The 16,700-nt window shown below is 43.7% G+C and overlaps 1 protein-coding gene across 1 annotated transcript in view; it reads right to left on the bottom strand.

The window, feature by feature from the left end:
* Window positions 1–16,700, bottom strand: part of rbpms (RNA binding protein, mRNA processing factor) — a 70,344-nt gene that overhangs the window by 11,171 nt on the left and 42,473 nt on the right. Inside the window, exon 7 of the mRNA XM_038995822.1 lies at window positions 13,877–13,940. Within this exon, the coding sequence (XP_038851750.1) occupies window positions 13,878–13,940 (63 nt within the window). The 3' untranslated portion in view covers window position 13,877. The remainder of the gene's footprint in view (window positions 1–13,876; window positions 13,941–16,700) is intronic.

The following is a 16,700-nucleotide window of genomic DNA, read 5'->3' as shown; positions in this document are numbered from 1 at the left end:
TATATACAGTAGCGAGGCTATAACAGTAGCGAGGCTATATACAGTAGCGAGGCTATATCAGTAGAGAGGCTATAACAGTAGCGAGGCTATATACAGTAGCGAGGCTATACCAGTAGCGAGGCTATAACAGTAGCGAGGCTGTATACAGTAGCGAGGCTATAACAGTAGCGAGGCTATATACAGTAGCGAGGCTATAACAGTAGCGAGGCTATATACAGTAGCGAGGCTATATCAGTAGCGAGGCTATAACAATAGCGAGGCTATAACAGTAGCGAGGCTATAACAGTAGCGAGGCTATATACAGTAGAGAGGCTATAACAGTAGCGAGGCTATATACAGTAGCGAGGCTATATCAGTAGAGAGGCTATAACAGTAGCGAGGCTATATACAGTAGCGAGGCTATATACAGTAGCGAGGCTATATCAGTAGAGAGGCTATATCAGTAGAGAGGCTATATCAGTAGAGAGGCTATATACAGTAGCGAGGCTATAACAGTAGCGAGGCTATATACAGTAGCGAGGCTATATCAGTAGAGAGGCTATAACAGTAGCGAGGCTATATACAGTAGCGAGGCTATACCAGTAGCGAGGCTATAACAGTAGCGAGGCTGTATACAGTAGCGAGGCTATAACAGTAGCGAGGCTATATACAGTAGCGAGGCTATAACAGTAGCGAGGCTGTATACAGTAGCGAGGCTATAACAGTAGCGAGGCTATATACAGTAGCGAGGCTATAACAGTAGCGAGGCTATATACAGTAGCGAGGCTATATCAGTAGCGAGGCTATAACAGTAGCGAGGCTATAACAGTAGCGAGGCTATAACAGTAGCGAGGCTATATACAGTAGCGAGGCTATATACAGTAGCGAGGCTATATCAGTAGAGAGGCTATAACAGTAGCGAGGCTATATACAGTAGCGAGGCTATATACAGTAGAGAGGCTATAACAGTAGCGAGGCTATATACAGTAGCGAGGCTATATCAGTAGAGAGGCTATAACAGTAGCGAGGCTATATACAGTAGCGAGGCTATATCAGTAGAGAGGCTATAACAGTAGCGAGGCTATATACAGTAGCGAGGCTATAACAGTAGCGAGGCTATATACAGTAGCGAGGCTATATCAGTAGAGAGGCTATAACAGTAGCGAGGCTATATACAGTAGCGAGGCTATACCAGTAGCGAGGCTATAACAGTAGCGAGGCTGTATACAGTAGCGAGGCTATAACAGTAGCGAGGCTATATACAGTAGCGAGGCTATAACAGTAGCGAGGCTATATACAGTAGCGAGGCTATATCAGTAGCGAGGCTATAACAGTAGCGAGGCTATAACAGTAGCGAGGCTATAACAGTAGCGAGGCTAATCATGTCACGATGATTTAGATTTTCATCCGGGTTTCTGAAGGAGACCGCTTCGAAATGCTTGGAATGGCTTATTGCTTTCTTACCTCGCTTATCATAATCCCCAAAAATAACTTTAGCAGTTTTGTGCTGTTAATATTTTTTACAAATGTTGTCAACATTGCGAATGACAACCAATTGTAGAACAGGAAGATGTTCATAGCAGAACAGGCTGGTTTGACGAGCCGTGGTAAGAAAGCTACTTTTGCCATTTCACACTTTTTATTCCTGTATTACTACTGATATGTTATGGACAGAGGTATAATATATTTAACGAGGCAAGTCAGTTAAGAACAAATTCTTATTTACAAAGACAGACTACCAGGGAACAGTGGTTTCACTGCTTTGTTCAGAACAACAGATTTGTACCTTGACAGCTCGGGGATTTGATCCACCCACTTTTTTGGTTCCTGGCCCAACGCTCTAACCACTAGGCTACCTGCCACCCCACATTGCAGGTGGAAATGTTACAAGTATAGCCTTTAACGTACAGTAGTTGACTGGAAAGGACTGATTTAAATAGATGGGCACTCTTGATCTTATGTACATACTTACAGTCTTAAAATATGACATACCTACCGTTTATGACCAATTCATTTAGCTTGGCGATGCTGGAGAAAGGCATGAGGTCAGTACTAGTCTACCACCGTGAGTTGGCACAGCTGCAGAAAAAAACACAGCTGAAAAGGGCAAGGATAAACAAAGCCCTTTGAACTTAACTTCATTATTCTTTTCCCAAACGTCACAGGAAAAAGATGGCGTTATGTATTATAATGGGGACAAAGCTTACTGGATCTTATGGGATCCTGTCTCAGGATGCCTTTTACACGTTTAGATGCCAATTGTGGGGATTGTGGGAATGTGTTGGGAGGGTGAGGATTAGTGTGGTGGGGTGGTGGGTGTTGGGGGTAGTGTGGAAAGTGGGAAATGTGTGTGTTTGTGTGCGTGAGTGAGAGAGTGTGTGTGTGCCTGCAGAGGCGTGCATATAAGTATGTTTGTATGCAATCACGTACACATCGAGAGCTCGGGACTGACTTATACAATGTTCTATCTGGATTTTTTTTGCTCAAAATTTAGTTATTGGCATAGCCTTGTTCTGTTCAATGTTCTCTACCTATAGTACTATAAATACCTCAATTCATATTGTTAAAGTTCAAAGTAATATTAAGTTCAAATTGCTGACACCATTCAAACCAATGAGGGTTCAGGAACTTTAAAGCCAATGATCTCAGCCAATGATCTCTTTTTTGCAGATAGTCCCAAGCTCTCGACTTCCTGTAGGTCCTCCTCTTTAGGGAGTTTCTTTAGATGTGTTCATGTCTTTGTACAGTAGATGAGTGCAGTTTCAATAAATAGCCCAAATAATCAGGAAACAACCATTGACTCTGATCCCAATCAGTGCGAGATGCAGGGATGTTGTTCTTTGATCAAGGGGTTAATATCCGCTGGGGCAGCCTGACCGTATAAATGACTTCAGCTCCGTTTGATAGAAGGGCACTTATGTCCCTAAAACCCCTCCCTTGTACACTCCCTTCCTCGCTGCCCCCTTGAGGAATCAGAATCCCCAAAAGGAAAGAAAGATAGACAGATAAAGGGGGGAGGGGGGGGGGATCTTATTTACGGTCAGTTTTTCTTTGTCTTCGCCTCCTCTGAAACAGCCTGTGTGTTTCTAGAGCTGGGAGCAGGGTTAGGGGGAACGGCACAATAGAACTAGCACCAATCAACAGTAAGTCTTAACCCCCCCCCTATCTGCGCCTCACCCCTTCCCATCTCTCCCTTTTTCCTTTGGGGGTCTCTGGAACATGTTTCTTCCTGTCCGAGCCTTTGGGAATGGAGGGGGGGGGGGGGTCTGGTGACTGTATGACTGGCGCCGAACACACACACACACACACACACACACACACACACACACACACACACACACACACACACACACACACACACACACACACACACACACACACACAGACACGAGCAGTGAGTGTGGTTTTGTGGCTTCTTTGTATAACAGAGTTGTGCTTGTCTACCAACAGATGAGCATGTACCACAATCGGATCGGTTACTGTTGACTATTCCATGCAGTGATGCAGCTGTCCTGTTTAGAGTTGAGTCATTTCTTCTACAGCCTTTAAACCCACTGCCCTGTCCCTGCAATGTGTTACATTGTAACTATTGTTGTAAACGCTGACAAAAATAGAATTCTAAATAATCATCAGTAGTGCAAAGGGATCCACTGACCACATGGAATGTAACTGGAGACCTTCAACATGTTGACTATCTAGAGGTTATGATTGGATACCTTCAACATGTTGACTATCTAGAGGTTATGACTGGATACCTTCAACATGTTGACTGTTTAACTATCTAGAGGTTATGACTGGATACCTTCAACATGTTGACTGTATAACTATCTCGAGGTTATGACTGGATACCTTCAACATGTTGACTGTATAACTATCTAGAGGTTATGATTGGATACCTTCAACATGTTGACTGTCCAACCATCTAGAGGTTATGACTGGATACCTTCAACATGTTGACTGTATAACTATCTAGAGTTTATGACTGGATACCTTCAACATGTTGACTGTATAACTATCTAGAGGTTATGACTGGATACCTTCAACATGTTGACTGTATAACTATCTAGAGGTTATGACTGGATACCTTCAACATGTTGACTATCTAGAGGTTATGACTGGATACCTTCACCATGTTGACTGTATAACTATCTAGAGGTTATGACTGGATACCTTCAACATGTTGACTGTCCAACTATCTAGAGGTTATGACTGGATACCTTCACCATGTTGACTGTATAACTATCTAGAGGTTATGACTGGATACCTTCAACATGTTGACTATCTAGAGGTTATGACTGGATACCTTCAACATGTTGACTATCTAGAGGTTATGACTGGATACCTTCAACATGTTGACTGTCCAACTATCTAGAGGTTATGACTGGATACCTTCAACATGTTGACTGTCCAACTATCTAGAGGTTATGACTGGATACCTTCAACATGTTGACTATCTAGAGGTTATGACTGGATACCTTCAACATGTTGACTGTTTAACTATCTAGAGGTTATGACTGGATACCTTCAACATGTTGACTGTATAACTATCTAGAGGTTATGACTGGATACCTTCAACATGTTGACTGTATAACTATCTAGAGGTTATGACTGGATACCTTCAACATGTTGACTGTCCAACTATCTAGAGGTTATGACTGGATACCTTCAACATGTTGACAGTATAACTATCTAGAGGTTATGACTGGATATCTTCAACATGTTGACTATCTAGAGGTTATGACTGGATACCTTCAACATGTTGACTGTATAACTATCTAGAGGTTATGACTGGATACCTTCAACATGTTGACTATCTAGAGGTTATGACTGGATACCTTCAACATGTTGACTATCTAGAGGTTATGACTGGATACCTTCAACATGTTGACTATCTAGAGGTTATGACTGGATACCTTCAACATGTTGACTGTATAACTATCTAGAGGTTATGACTGGATACCTTCAACATGTTGACTGTATAACTATCTAGAGGTTATGACTGGATACCTTCAACATGTTGACTGTATAACTATCTAGAGGTTATGACTGGATACCTTCAACATGTTGACTATCTAGAGGTTATGACTGGATACCTTCAACATGTTGACTATCTAGAGGTTATGACTGGATACCTTCACCATGTTGACTGTATAACTATCTAGAGGTTATGACTGGATACCTTCAACATGTTGACTGTCCAACTATCTAGAGGTTATGACTGGATACCTTCAACATGTTGACTATCTAGAGGTTATGACTGGATACCTTCAACATGTTGACTATCTAGAGGTTATGACTGGATACCTTCAACATGTTGACTATCTAGAGGTTATGACTGGATACCTTCAACATGTTGACTAGAGGTTATGACTGGATACCTTCACCATGTTGACTGTATAACTATCTAGAGGTTATGACTGGATACCTTCAACATGTTGACTGTATAACTATCTAGAGGTTATGACTGGATACCTTCAACATGTTGACTGTACAACTATCTAGAGGTTATGACTGGATACCTTCAACATGTTGACTATCTAGAGGTTATGACTGGATACCTTCACCATGTTGACTGTATAACTATCTAGAGGTTATGACTGGATACCTTCAACATGTTGACTGTACAACTATCTAGAGGTTATGACTGGATACCTTCAACATGTTGACTATCTAGAGGTTATGACTGGATACCTTCAACATGTTGACTATCTAGAGGTTATGACTGGATACCTTCACCATGTTGACTGTATAACTATCTAGAGGTTATGACTGGATACCTTCAACATGTTGACTGTATAACTATCTAGAGGTTATGACTGGATACCTTCAACATGTTGACTATCTAGAGGTTATGACTGGATACCTTCAACATGTTGACTATCTAGAGGTTATGACTGGATACCTTCAACATGTTGACTATCTAGAGGTTATGACTGGATACCTTCAACATGTTGACTATCTAGAGGTTATGACTGGATACCTTCAACATGTTGACTGTATAACTATCTAGAGGTTATGACTGGATACCTTCAACATGTTGACTGTATAACTATCTAGAGGTTATGACTGGATACCTTCAACATGTTGACTGTATAACTATCTAGAGGTTATGACTGGATACCTTCAACATGTTGACTATCTAGAGGTTATGACTGGATACCTTCAACATGTTGACTGTATAACTATCTAGAGGTTATGACTGGATACCTTCAACATGTTGACTGTATAACTATCTAGAGGTTATGACTGGATACCTTCAACATGTTGACTATCTAGAGGTTATGACTGGATACCTTCAACATGTTGACTGTATAACTATCTAGAGGTTATGACTGGATACCTTCACCATGTTGACTGTATAACTATCTAGAGGTTATGACTGGATACCTTCACCATGTTGACTATCTAGAGGTTATAACTATCTACGTCAGTAGTAGGCTGTTACACAGCAAACGTTATCTAAATCTTGTGCAATATCAAGTGTGACATTACTACAGTACAAAATGCTATCTGTAATGATGGAAGAGTACGGCAGGTACCCCGAATACAGGAAGAGTACGGCAGGTACCCCGAATACAGGAAGAGTACGGCAGGTACCCCGAATACAGGAAGAGTACGGCAGGTACCCCGAATACAGGAAGAGTACGGCAGGTACACCGAATACAGGTAGAGTATGGTAGGTACACTGAATGTAGGTAGAGTATGGTAGGTACACTGAATGCAGGTCGAGTATGGTAGGTACACTGAATGCAGGTAGAGTATGGTAGGTACCCTGAATGCAGGTAGAGTATGGTAGGTGCACTGAATGCAGGTAGAGTATGGTAGGTACACTGAATGCAGAAAGAGTATGGTAGGTACACTGAATACAGGTAGAGTATGGTAGGTACACTGAATACAGGTAGAGTATGGTAGGTACCCCGAATACAGGTAGAGTATGGTAGGTACACTGAATACAGGTAGAGTATGGTAGGTACACTGAATACAGGTAGAGTATGGTAGGTACACTGAATACAGGTAGAGTATGGTAGGTACACTGAATACAGGTAGAGTATGGTAGGTACACTGAATACAGGTAGAGTATGGTAGGTACACTGAATACAGGTAGAGTATGGTAGGTACACTGAATACAGGTAGAGTGTGGCAGGTACCCTGAATACAGGTAGAGTATGGTAGGTACCCCGAATACAGGTAGAGTATGGTAGGTACACTGAATACAGGTAGAGTATGGTAGGTACACTGAATACAGGTAGAGTATGGTAGGTACACTGAATACAGGTAGAGTATGGTAGGTACACTGAATACAGGTAGAGTATGGTAGGTACACTGAATGCAGGTAGAGTATGGTAGGTACCCCGAATACAGGTAGAGTATGGTAGGTACACTGAATGCAGGTAGAGTATGGCAGGTACCCTGAATACAGGATGTATGGTAGGTACACTGAATACAGGATGTATGGTAGGTACACTGAATACAGGATGTATGGTAGGTACCCTGAATACAGGATGTATGGTAGGTACCCTGAATACAGGATGTATGGTAGGTACCCTGAATACAGGATGTATGGTAGGTACCCTGAATACAGGATGTATGGTAGGTACCCTGAATACAGGATGTATGGTAGGTACACTGAATACAGGATGTATGGTAGGTACCCTGAATACAGGATGTATGGTAGGTACCCTGAATACAGGTAGAGTATGGTAGGTACCCTGAATACAGGATGTATGGTAGGTACCCTGAATACAGGATGTATGGTAGGTACCCTGAATACAGGATGTATGGTAGGTACCCTGAATACAGAATGTATGGTAGGTACCCTGAATACAGGATGTATGGTAGGTACCCTGAATACAGGATGTATGGTAGGTACCCTGAATACAGGATGTATGGTAGGTACCCTGAATACAGGATGTATGGTAGGTACCCTGAATACAGGATGTATGGTAGGTATCCTGAATACAGGTGGAAGCCATGTATGTCAGTGTCATCTCCCTCCAGCTAGCAGTCAGTAATTAAAGGCCCAGTGGAGTTTCAGGCTGAAATTTCAGGCTGTTTTGGTGGGATGGAGTTTTGGCCTGCCTGGTAACATAAATTAGTTAATAGACCAATAAGAAAGGGAGTTCCAAACCTATCTGGTAAAAGGCACTAAAATATATTTCATTAATTTTTTCCTCCCAGGTCATAGCCCAGTAAGCCAGTCTCTCAATTGATGTCATGCATTTTTTTCTTAGATATGAAACATCAAAGGCAATGACTCAAACAGAATGAAGAATCATCTCTAGGGGCTATGTTTTAAAGGTCCAATGCAGTCGTTTTGATCTCAATATCAAATCATTTCTGGGTAACAATTAAGTACCTTACTTACTGTACCTTTAATTGTTTCTTAATTGAAATGGTAAAAATAAACAAAAATTACTTTATTAGCAAAGAGCAATTTCTTAATAAGTAAGAATTTAGCTAGAACCGTGGGGAGATGAAAACGGTAAACTAGTCGTTATTGGCAGGAAGTGAGTGCCTAGTCGTTATTGGCAGGAAGTGAGTGCCCCGCGGGGGAATCTGGGTGCAAAGAGGACATTACGAGGTATTTTATGTTGTCATGGTCAGGTTGTTTACAGGTTGTATAAGGCTGAATAAATTGTTGTTCATGAGCCTTAGTTCCAATGAGACTGTCATACTACTTACTACTTACATACTACTAAATACTACTTACTACTTACATACTACTAAATACTACTTACTACTTACATACTACTAAATACTACTTACTACTTACATACTACTAAATACTACTTACTGTGTGTGTGTGTGTGTGTGTGTGTGTGTGTACCAGTGTTGTGTTCAAGACCGGAGCAAATCAAGTCTGAGTCAAGAACAAGACCAGACAGGGGGCGAGACCGAATCAAGACCAGACAGGGGGCGAGACCGAGTCAAGACCGAGACCAAACAGGGGGAGAGACCGAGTCAAGAACAAGACCAGACAGGGGGAGAGACCGAGTCAAGACCAAGACCAGACAGGGGGAGAGACCGAGTCAAGACCAGACAGGGGGCGAGACCGAATCAAGACCGAGACCAGACAGGGGGAGAGACCGAGTCAAGAACAAGACCAGACAGGGGGAGAGACCGAGTCAAGACCAGACAGGGGGCGAGACCGAATCAAGACCGAGACCAGACAGGGGGCGAGACCGAGTCAAGACCGAGACCAGACAGGGGGCGAGACCGAGTCAAGAACAAGACCAGACAGGGGGAGAGACCGAGTCAAGACCAAGACCAGACAGGGGGAGAGACCGAGTCAAGACCAGACAGGGGGCGAGACCGAATCAAGACCGAGACCAGACAGGGGGCGAGACCGAGTCAAGACCGAGACCAGACAGGGGGCGAGACCGAGTCAAGACCAAGACCAGACAGGGGGCGAGACCGAGTCAGGAACAAGACCAGACAGGGGGCGAGACCGAGTCAAGACCAGACAGGGGGCGAGACCGAGTCAAGACCAGACAGGGGGCGAGACCGAGTCAAGACCGAGACCAAACAGGGGGAGAGACCGAGTCAAGACCAAGACCAGACAGGGGGCGAGACCGAGTCAAGACCAAGACCAAACAGGGGGCGAGACCGAGTCAAGACCAAGACCAGACAGGGGGCGAGACCGAGTCAAGACCAAGACCAGACAGGGGGCGAGACCGAGTCAAGACCAAGACCAGACAGGGGGCGAGACCGAGTCAAGAACAAGACCAGACAGGGGGCGAGACCGAGTCAAGACCAAGACCAGACAGGGGGCGAGACCGAGTCAGGAACAAGACCAGACAGGGGGCGAGACCGAGTCAGGAACAAGACCAGACAGGGGGCGAGACCGAGTCAAGACCAGACAGGGGGCGAGACCGAGTCAAGAACAAGACCAGACAGGGGGAGAGACCGAGTCAAGACCAAGACCAAACAGGGGGCGAGACCGAGTCAAGACCAAGACCAGACAGGGGGCGAGACCGAGTCAAGACCAAGACCAGACAGGGGGCGAGACCGAGTCAAGACCGAGGCCGGGAGGGGGCGAGACCGAGTCAAGACCAAGACCAAACAGGGGGCGAGACCGAGTCAAGACCGAGACCAAACAGGGGGCGAGACCGAGTCAAGACCAAGACCAGACAGCAGGCGAGACCGAGTCAAGACCGAGGCCGGGAGGGGGCGAGACCGAGTCAAGACCAAGACCAAACAGGGGGCGAGACCGAGTCAAGACCGAGACCAGACAGGGGGCGAGACCGAGTCAAGACCGAGGCCGGGAGGGGGCGAGACCGAGTCAAGACCGAGACCAAACAGGGGGCGAGACCGAGTCAAGACCGAGACCAGACAGGGGGCGAGACCGAGTCAAGACCGAGGCCGGGAGGGGGCGAGACCGAGTCAAGACCAAGACCAAACAGGGGGCGAGACCGAGTCAAGACCAAGACCAAACAGGGGGCGAGACCGAGTCAAGACCAAGACCAAACAGGGGGCGAGACCGAGTCAAGACCAAGACCAGACAGCAGGCGAGACCGAGTCAAGAACAAGACCAGACAGGGGGCGAGGCCGAGTCAAGACCGAGGCCGGGAGGGGGCGAGACCGAGTCAAGACCAAGACCAAACAGGGGGCGAGACCGAGTCAAGACCAAGACCAGACAGCAGGCGAGACCGAGTCAAGAACAAGACCAGACCGAGGCCAAGTCAAGACCGAGGCCGGGAGGGGGACAAGGGGTCCGAGGCCGAGGCCAGAAATATTTGAGTCCAATTCAAGACAATTAATGAAATTTTGTCAAATCGCAACCATAATAACAGATGAAAATGTCCAGTATTTCTGTGTTCATATGTCAGAACAACATCTGGATTCTTTAGACATTTAGAATAGTGAAAAAAATGCATGTTGAGGGAAAATTAAGCCACTCTACAATTTATTAGTAACCCAAACACAGTGGATAACAATGAGGGCCTTCTACGCCTTCAGAAAGGCTAAGGATTTATAAAATAATAATTATATTATATTATTCTTTTCAATGATGCTCTGATTTAATCTCTTCAAATTTTGTTGGAAATGAATGGGTTAACACTGAAGAGAGAGAAAAAAACGATCCAATCAGGATTTTTCTTTGGTGGTCTCTGGGGAGATGAATCTAGCTAGCTAACTCAGCCATTGGCTAGGCCATCAGAAGCTAGATTGAAGGCATCTGCCATTCAACTGTATTAGGGCAACATTTTGGAGTGACAGTGGAATCAACCAATCACATTTTGACTTGTAATGGGTGGGACCGTTTTTACAAAAACATTATGGAAACTTATGCCTTCTCAAAGGCCAACAGATCACTGCGCAATAGCGACCAGAAGTTTTTCCACGGTCTAGCAAGCTATTTTTTGTTGTGGGCTAGTTTGCAGCGGCTGCAGCAGGTGTTACCAAAGAGGATGTTGTTGCTAATTTGTTAGCTTCTCCCTTTTCAAGAATAACTTTCAACAAGAAGTTAAGTTTCATATGATTATCATCTGGTGAATGGAACTGTGCTTTTTTTTTTATTGAGCTAGTTGTTATTAGCCATCTCTTTGAAAAAGAACTTGTGTCAAACATTGTTGCATTTAAACTTTAGGTCACCGGTTACTTTGTGTGCTTAACGTTTAAATGTTTTTTTTTGCAATGGGAAGTAATAGTTTCAATAGGTTCATTTCGATTGGGAAATTATTAGCCTAATGGTTGTGTGTTTGTATTCTTATGTTTGGGACCTACTGGCTTATTATGTCAAAGTGAGTGGACTGCTTATCTTTTAACATCATGCTGTGTGTGACTGCTGTCTTTCCAATCGGCCCTATGCAGTGGTCCCTGGAGAAGTGGGTATACTCTAATTTTGCCAAAAAAGTTTCCCAAAAACGGCCCGCCCAGTGAAGGAAAAATGTGTGGAAAAATCCAAAGTTTTCCTATATATTTTTTTCAGATTTATTGTGGGTGGGCATGGGTCTACCCGGGCCCACTCATGCCTACGCCCCTGATGCAAACAACACATGACTGAATTGCGCATCACAAATAGCCTACTAACCATAACTTTGGACCAAACTTTTCTCAATACTTGTTTTGCATACCCATTGTAGCCTTAGTTAGCATTTACTGGTCGATATCATAAACGGAAACATCTTTCCTACCCTACCGGCTACCGATGTCATTCTTCTGTGAGCTGCTCCATGCCAAAAAAAACAGTTGAGAGCTGAACACTCTGGCTGCCTGCAGATGATATTCAGCTGAAACTAGGCTGTGTGTGTACGGCGCGCATGTGAACATATTTCACGTGCTTTGCGATTGTGTAGGCTACTTTGTACACGATTTCTCTGTTGTAATACATAATTGATAAGTCATATAACCTCCACTATACTACTTCGATATGCATCAGTAAGGATTAAGAAGTGAGTTCCCACTGAAATTAAAAGTGGGTATATGGCAGATACCTGCGTATTCCCTCCACTACACCACTGGCCCATTGTGTTTTACAAAAAGTGCACTCCTACATGAATGCCCTGGAATTACGGTTGCTGTCCTTTCAGAATACCTAGCCTGTCAAAACACGGAAGAACTACACGTCCAGTCAAACGTTTTACAACACCTACTCATTCAAAGGTTTTTCTTTATTTTTTTAATATTTTTTTTTACAAATCAAATCAAAGTTTATTTGTCACGTGCGCCGAATACAACAGGTGTAGACCTTAGAGTGAAATGCTTACTTACAGGCTCTAACCAATAGTTGTAGAATAATAGTGAAGACATCAAAACTATGAAATAACACATATGGAATCAAGTGCTAAACAAATCTAAATATATTATATATTTGAGATTCTTCAAATAACCACCGTTTGCCTTGATGACAGCTTTGCACACTCTTGGCATTCTCTCAACCAACAGTCTTGAAGGAGTTCCCACAAATGCTGAGCACTTGTTGGCTGCTTTTCCTTCACTCTACAGTCCGACTTATGCCAAACCATCTCAATTGGGTTGAGGTCAGGTGATTGTGGAGGCCAGGTCATCTGATGCAGCACTCCATCACTCTCCTTCTTGGTAAAATAGCCCTGACACAGCCTGGAGGTGTGTTGGGTCATTATCCTGTTGAAAAACAAATGATAGTCCCACTAAGCCCAAACCAGATGGGATGGCGTATCGCAGAATGCTGTGGTAGACATGCTGGTTAAGTGTGCCTTGAATTCTTGGGCTGCAATTTCTGAGGCTGGTAACTCTTATGAACTTATCCTCTGCAGCAGAGGTAACTCTCGGTCTTCCATTCCTGTGGCGGTCCTCATGAGAGCCAGTTTCATCATAGCGCTTGATGGTTTTTGCGACTGCACTTGAAGAAACTTTCAAAGTTCTTGACATTTTCCGTATTGACTGACCTTCATGTCTTAAAGTAATGATGTACTGTCGTTTCTCTTTGCTTATTTGAGCTGTTCTTTCCATAATATGGACTTGGTCTTTTACCACATAGGGCTATCTTCTATATACCCCCCTACCTTGTCACAACACAACTGATTGGCTCAAATGCATTAAGAAGGAAAGAAATTCCACAAATTAACTTTTAAGAAGGCACACCTGTTAATTGAAATGCATTCCAGGTAACTACCTCATGAAGCTGGTTGAGATGGTTTGGCATAAATCGGACCGCAGAGTGATGGAAAAGCAGTCAACAAGGGCTCGGCATTTGTGGAAACTCCTTCAAGATTGTTGGAAAAGCATTCCAGGTGAAGCTGGTTGAGAGAATCCCAAGAGTGTGCAAAGCTGTCATCAAGGCAAGGCAAAGTATCTCAAATATAAAATATATTTAGATCTGCGTGTGTGTATGTGTGTATGTATGTGTGTATGTGTGTGTGTACGCACGTCTGTATATGTGTGTGTGTGTGTGTGTGTGTCATGTTACACATACCTCAACAGAACTGCCTGGACTTCCATCCCTGGGGAGTTCCATCTGCAGGAGGGAGCCAGCGAATCTGAACAAAAGGCACACCAGCAACATGATTCACTTCAAAGGAGTCCACTCGCTCATATTCAGAACACCAGACATTCAGTTAAACCTCTAAGATTAATTTTAAAAGAGTCGACTCTCTCCTTTTCAAGTCAATTCCCTCAAATTCATTACACCAGATATTCAGTCAATCTTCTAAGATACATTTTAACAGAGTTGACTCAGAGTCCATACTTCAGGTCATAAGAATCGATTCAGTTAATAACCAGTGTCAACCTGCTGAGATTCAGATCATGAATCAACTCATTTGAAACCAGAATCGACTCATTCAGAATCACCTGATTCAGAACCTAATGAACTCATGCACTTCTCTGCCTTAGTGAAAACACAGAAGCCTATTTTGTGAGTGAGTGTATGTTCTCTGTGTGTGTGTGTGTGTGTGTGTGTGTGTGTGTGTGTGTGTGTGTGTGTGTGTGTGTGTGTGTGTGTGTGTGTGTGTGTGTGTGTGTGTGTGTGTGTGTGTGTGTGTGTGTGTGTGTGTGTGTGTGTGTGTGTGTGTGTGTGTGTGTGATCAAGCCATTATAGCCCATAAAAAGCGAATGGATGAAATCAATGTCTACGAAAAGAGGTATATATAAATAACCAGGTTTTAACAACTACCCAGCATTAGCTCATTAGTTAGCTAGCCAACTTAATCATTTATTTTACTTTTACTATTTACATAACTTAGTTTAGGGACGGTGCAGATTTTATCGAAATGTAATTTTATTTGCCTGTGTTATCTTTTAAATAGGTGGGTAGGTAGGTAGATAGTTAGTTAGTTAGGTAGGTGTGTAGGCAGAAAGGTAGGTAGGTGGTAGGTAGGTAGTAGGCAGGTAGGTAGGTAGGTAGGTAGGTTGGTGGTAGGTAAATAGGTAGGTAGGTGGGTTGGTTGGTAAGTAGGGGGTGGGTAGAAAGTAGGTAGGTTGGTGGTAGGTAGGTAGGTATGTAGGTAGGACGGTGGGTTGGTAGGTAGAAGGGTAAGTAGGTGGTAGAAAGGTAGGTTGTTACTTAGTTACTTAGGTAGGTAGGTAGGTAGGTAGGTAGGAAGGAAGGAAGGTAGGAAGGTGGTAGGTAGGTTGGTAGGTGGTAGGTGGTAGGTAGGTAGGTTGGTAGGTAGGTAGGTAAATAGTTAGGTAAGTAGGTAGGTAGATGGGTAGGTAAATAGGTAGGTTGGTAGGTAGGTAGGTAAATAGTTAGGTAAGTAGGTAGGTAGATGGGTAGGTAAATAGGTAGGTTGGTAGGTGGTAGGTGGTAGGTAGGTAGGTTGGTAGGTAGGTAGGTAAATAGTTAGGTAAGTAGGTAGGTAGATGGGTAGGTAAATAGGTAGGTTGGTAGGTAGGTAGGTAGGTAGGTAGGTAGGTAGGTAGGTATGAAGGTAAGTAGGTGGTAGAAAGGTAGGTTGTTAGTTAGTTACTTAGGTAGGTAGGTAGGTAGGTAGGTAGGTAGGTAGGTAGGTAGGTAGGTAGGTAGGTAGGTAGGTAGGTAGGTAGGTAGGTAGGTAGGTAGGTAGGTAGAAAGGTGGTAGGTAGGTTGGTAGGTGGTAGGTGGTAGGTAGGCAAGTAGGTTGGTAGGTAGGTAGGTAAATAGTTAGGTAAGTAGGTAGGTAGATGGGTATGTAAATAGATAGGTAGGTAGGTAGGTAGGTAGGTAGGTAGGTAGGTAGGTAGGTAGGTAGGTGGGTGGGTGGGTTGGTAGGTAGGAAGGAAGGAAGGAAGGTAGAAAGTAGGTAGGTTGGTGGTAGGTAGGTAGGTAGGTAGGTATGTATGTATGTAGGTAGGTATGAAGGTGGGTTTGTTGGTAGGTAGGAAGGTAAGTAGGTGGTAGAAAGGTAGGTCGTTAGTTAGTTACTTAGTTAGGTAGGTAGGTAGGTAGGTAGGTAGGTAGGTAGGTAGGTAGGTAGGTAGGTAGAAAGCTGGTAATTAGGTTGGTAGGTTGGTAGGTGGTAGGTAGGTTGATGGTATGAAGGTAGGAAGGTAGGTATGTTGGTAGGTCGGTAGCTTGGTAGGTGGTAGGTAGGTAGGTAGGTATGTGGTAGATACAGTTGAAGTCGGAAGTTTACACACACTTATGTTAAAGTAATTAAAACTCATTTTTCAACCACTCCACACATTTCTTGTTATTAACAAACTGTAGTTTTGGCAAGTCGTTTAGGACATCTACTTTGTGCATGACACAAGTAATTTTTCCAACAATTGTTTACAGGCAGATTATTTCACTTATAATTCACTGTATCACAATTCCAGTGGGTCAGAAGTTTACATACACTAAGTTGACTGTTGACTACACGTTCATCTGTACAAACAATAGTACGCAAGTATAAACACCATAGGACCACGCAGCCGTCATACCACTCAGGAAGTTTACATACACCTTAGCCAAATACATTTAAACTCAGTTTTTCACAATTCCTGACCAACCTTTAACTTCCTGAGTAATGTTTTGAGATGTTGCTTCAATATATCCACAATTTGCCATCTATTTTGTGAAGTGCACCAGTCCCTCCTGCAGCAAAGCACCACCACAACATGATGCTGCCACCCCCGTGCTTCACGGTTGGGATGGTGTTCTTTGGCTTGCAAGCCTCCCCGTTTTCCTCCAAACACAACGATGGTCATTATGGCCAAACAGTTCTATTTTTGTTTCATCAGACCAGAGGACATTTCTCCAAAAAGTATGATCTTTGTCCCCATGTGCAGTTGCAAACCGTAGTCTGGCTTTTATATGGCGGTTTTGGAGCAGTGGC

The sequence above is a fragment of the Salvelinus namaycush genome, chromosome 6, assembly GCF_016432855.1.
Source record: "Salvelinus namaycush isolate Seneca chromosome 6, SaNama_1.0, whole genome shotgun sequence".
Lineage (NCBI taxonomy): Eukaryota > Metazoa > Chordata > Actinopteri > Salmoniformes > Salmonidae > Salvelinus > Salvelinus namaycush.
The sequence above is the reverse complement of the archived record's forward strand: the minus strand, read 5'-3'. Positions and strand labels throughout refer to the sequence as shown.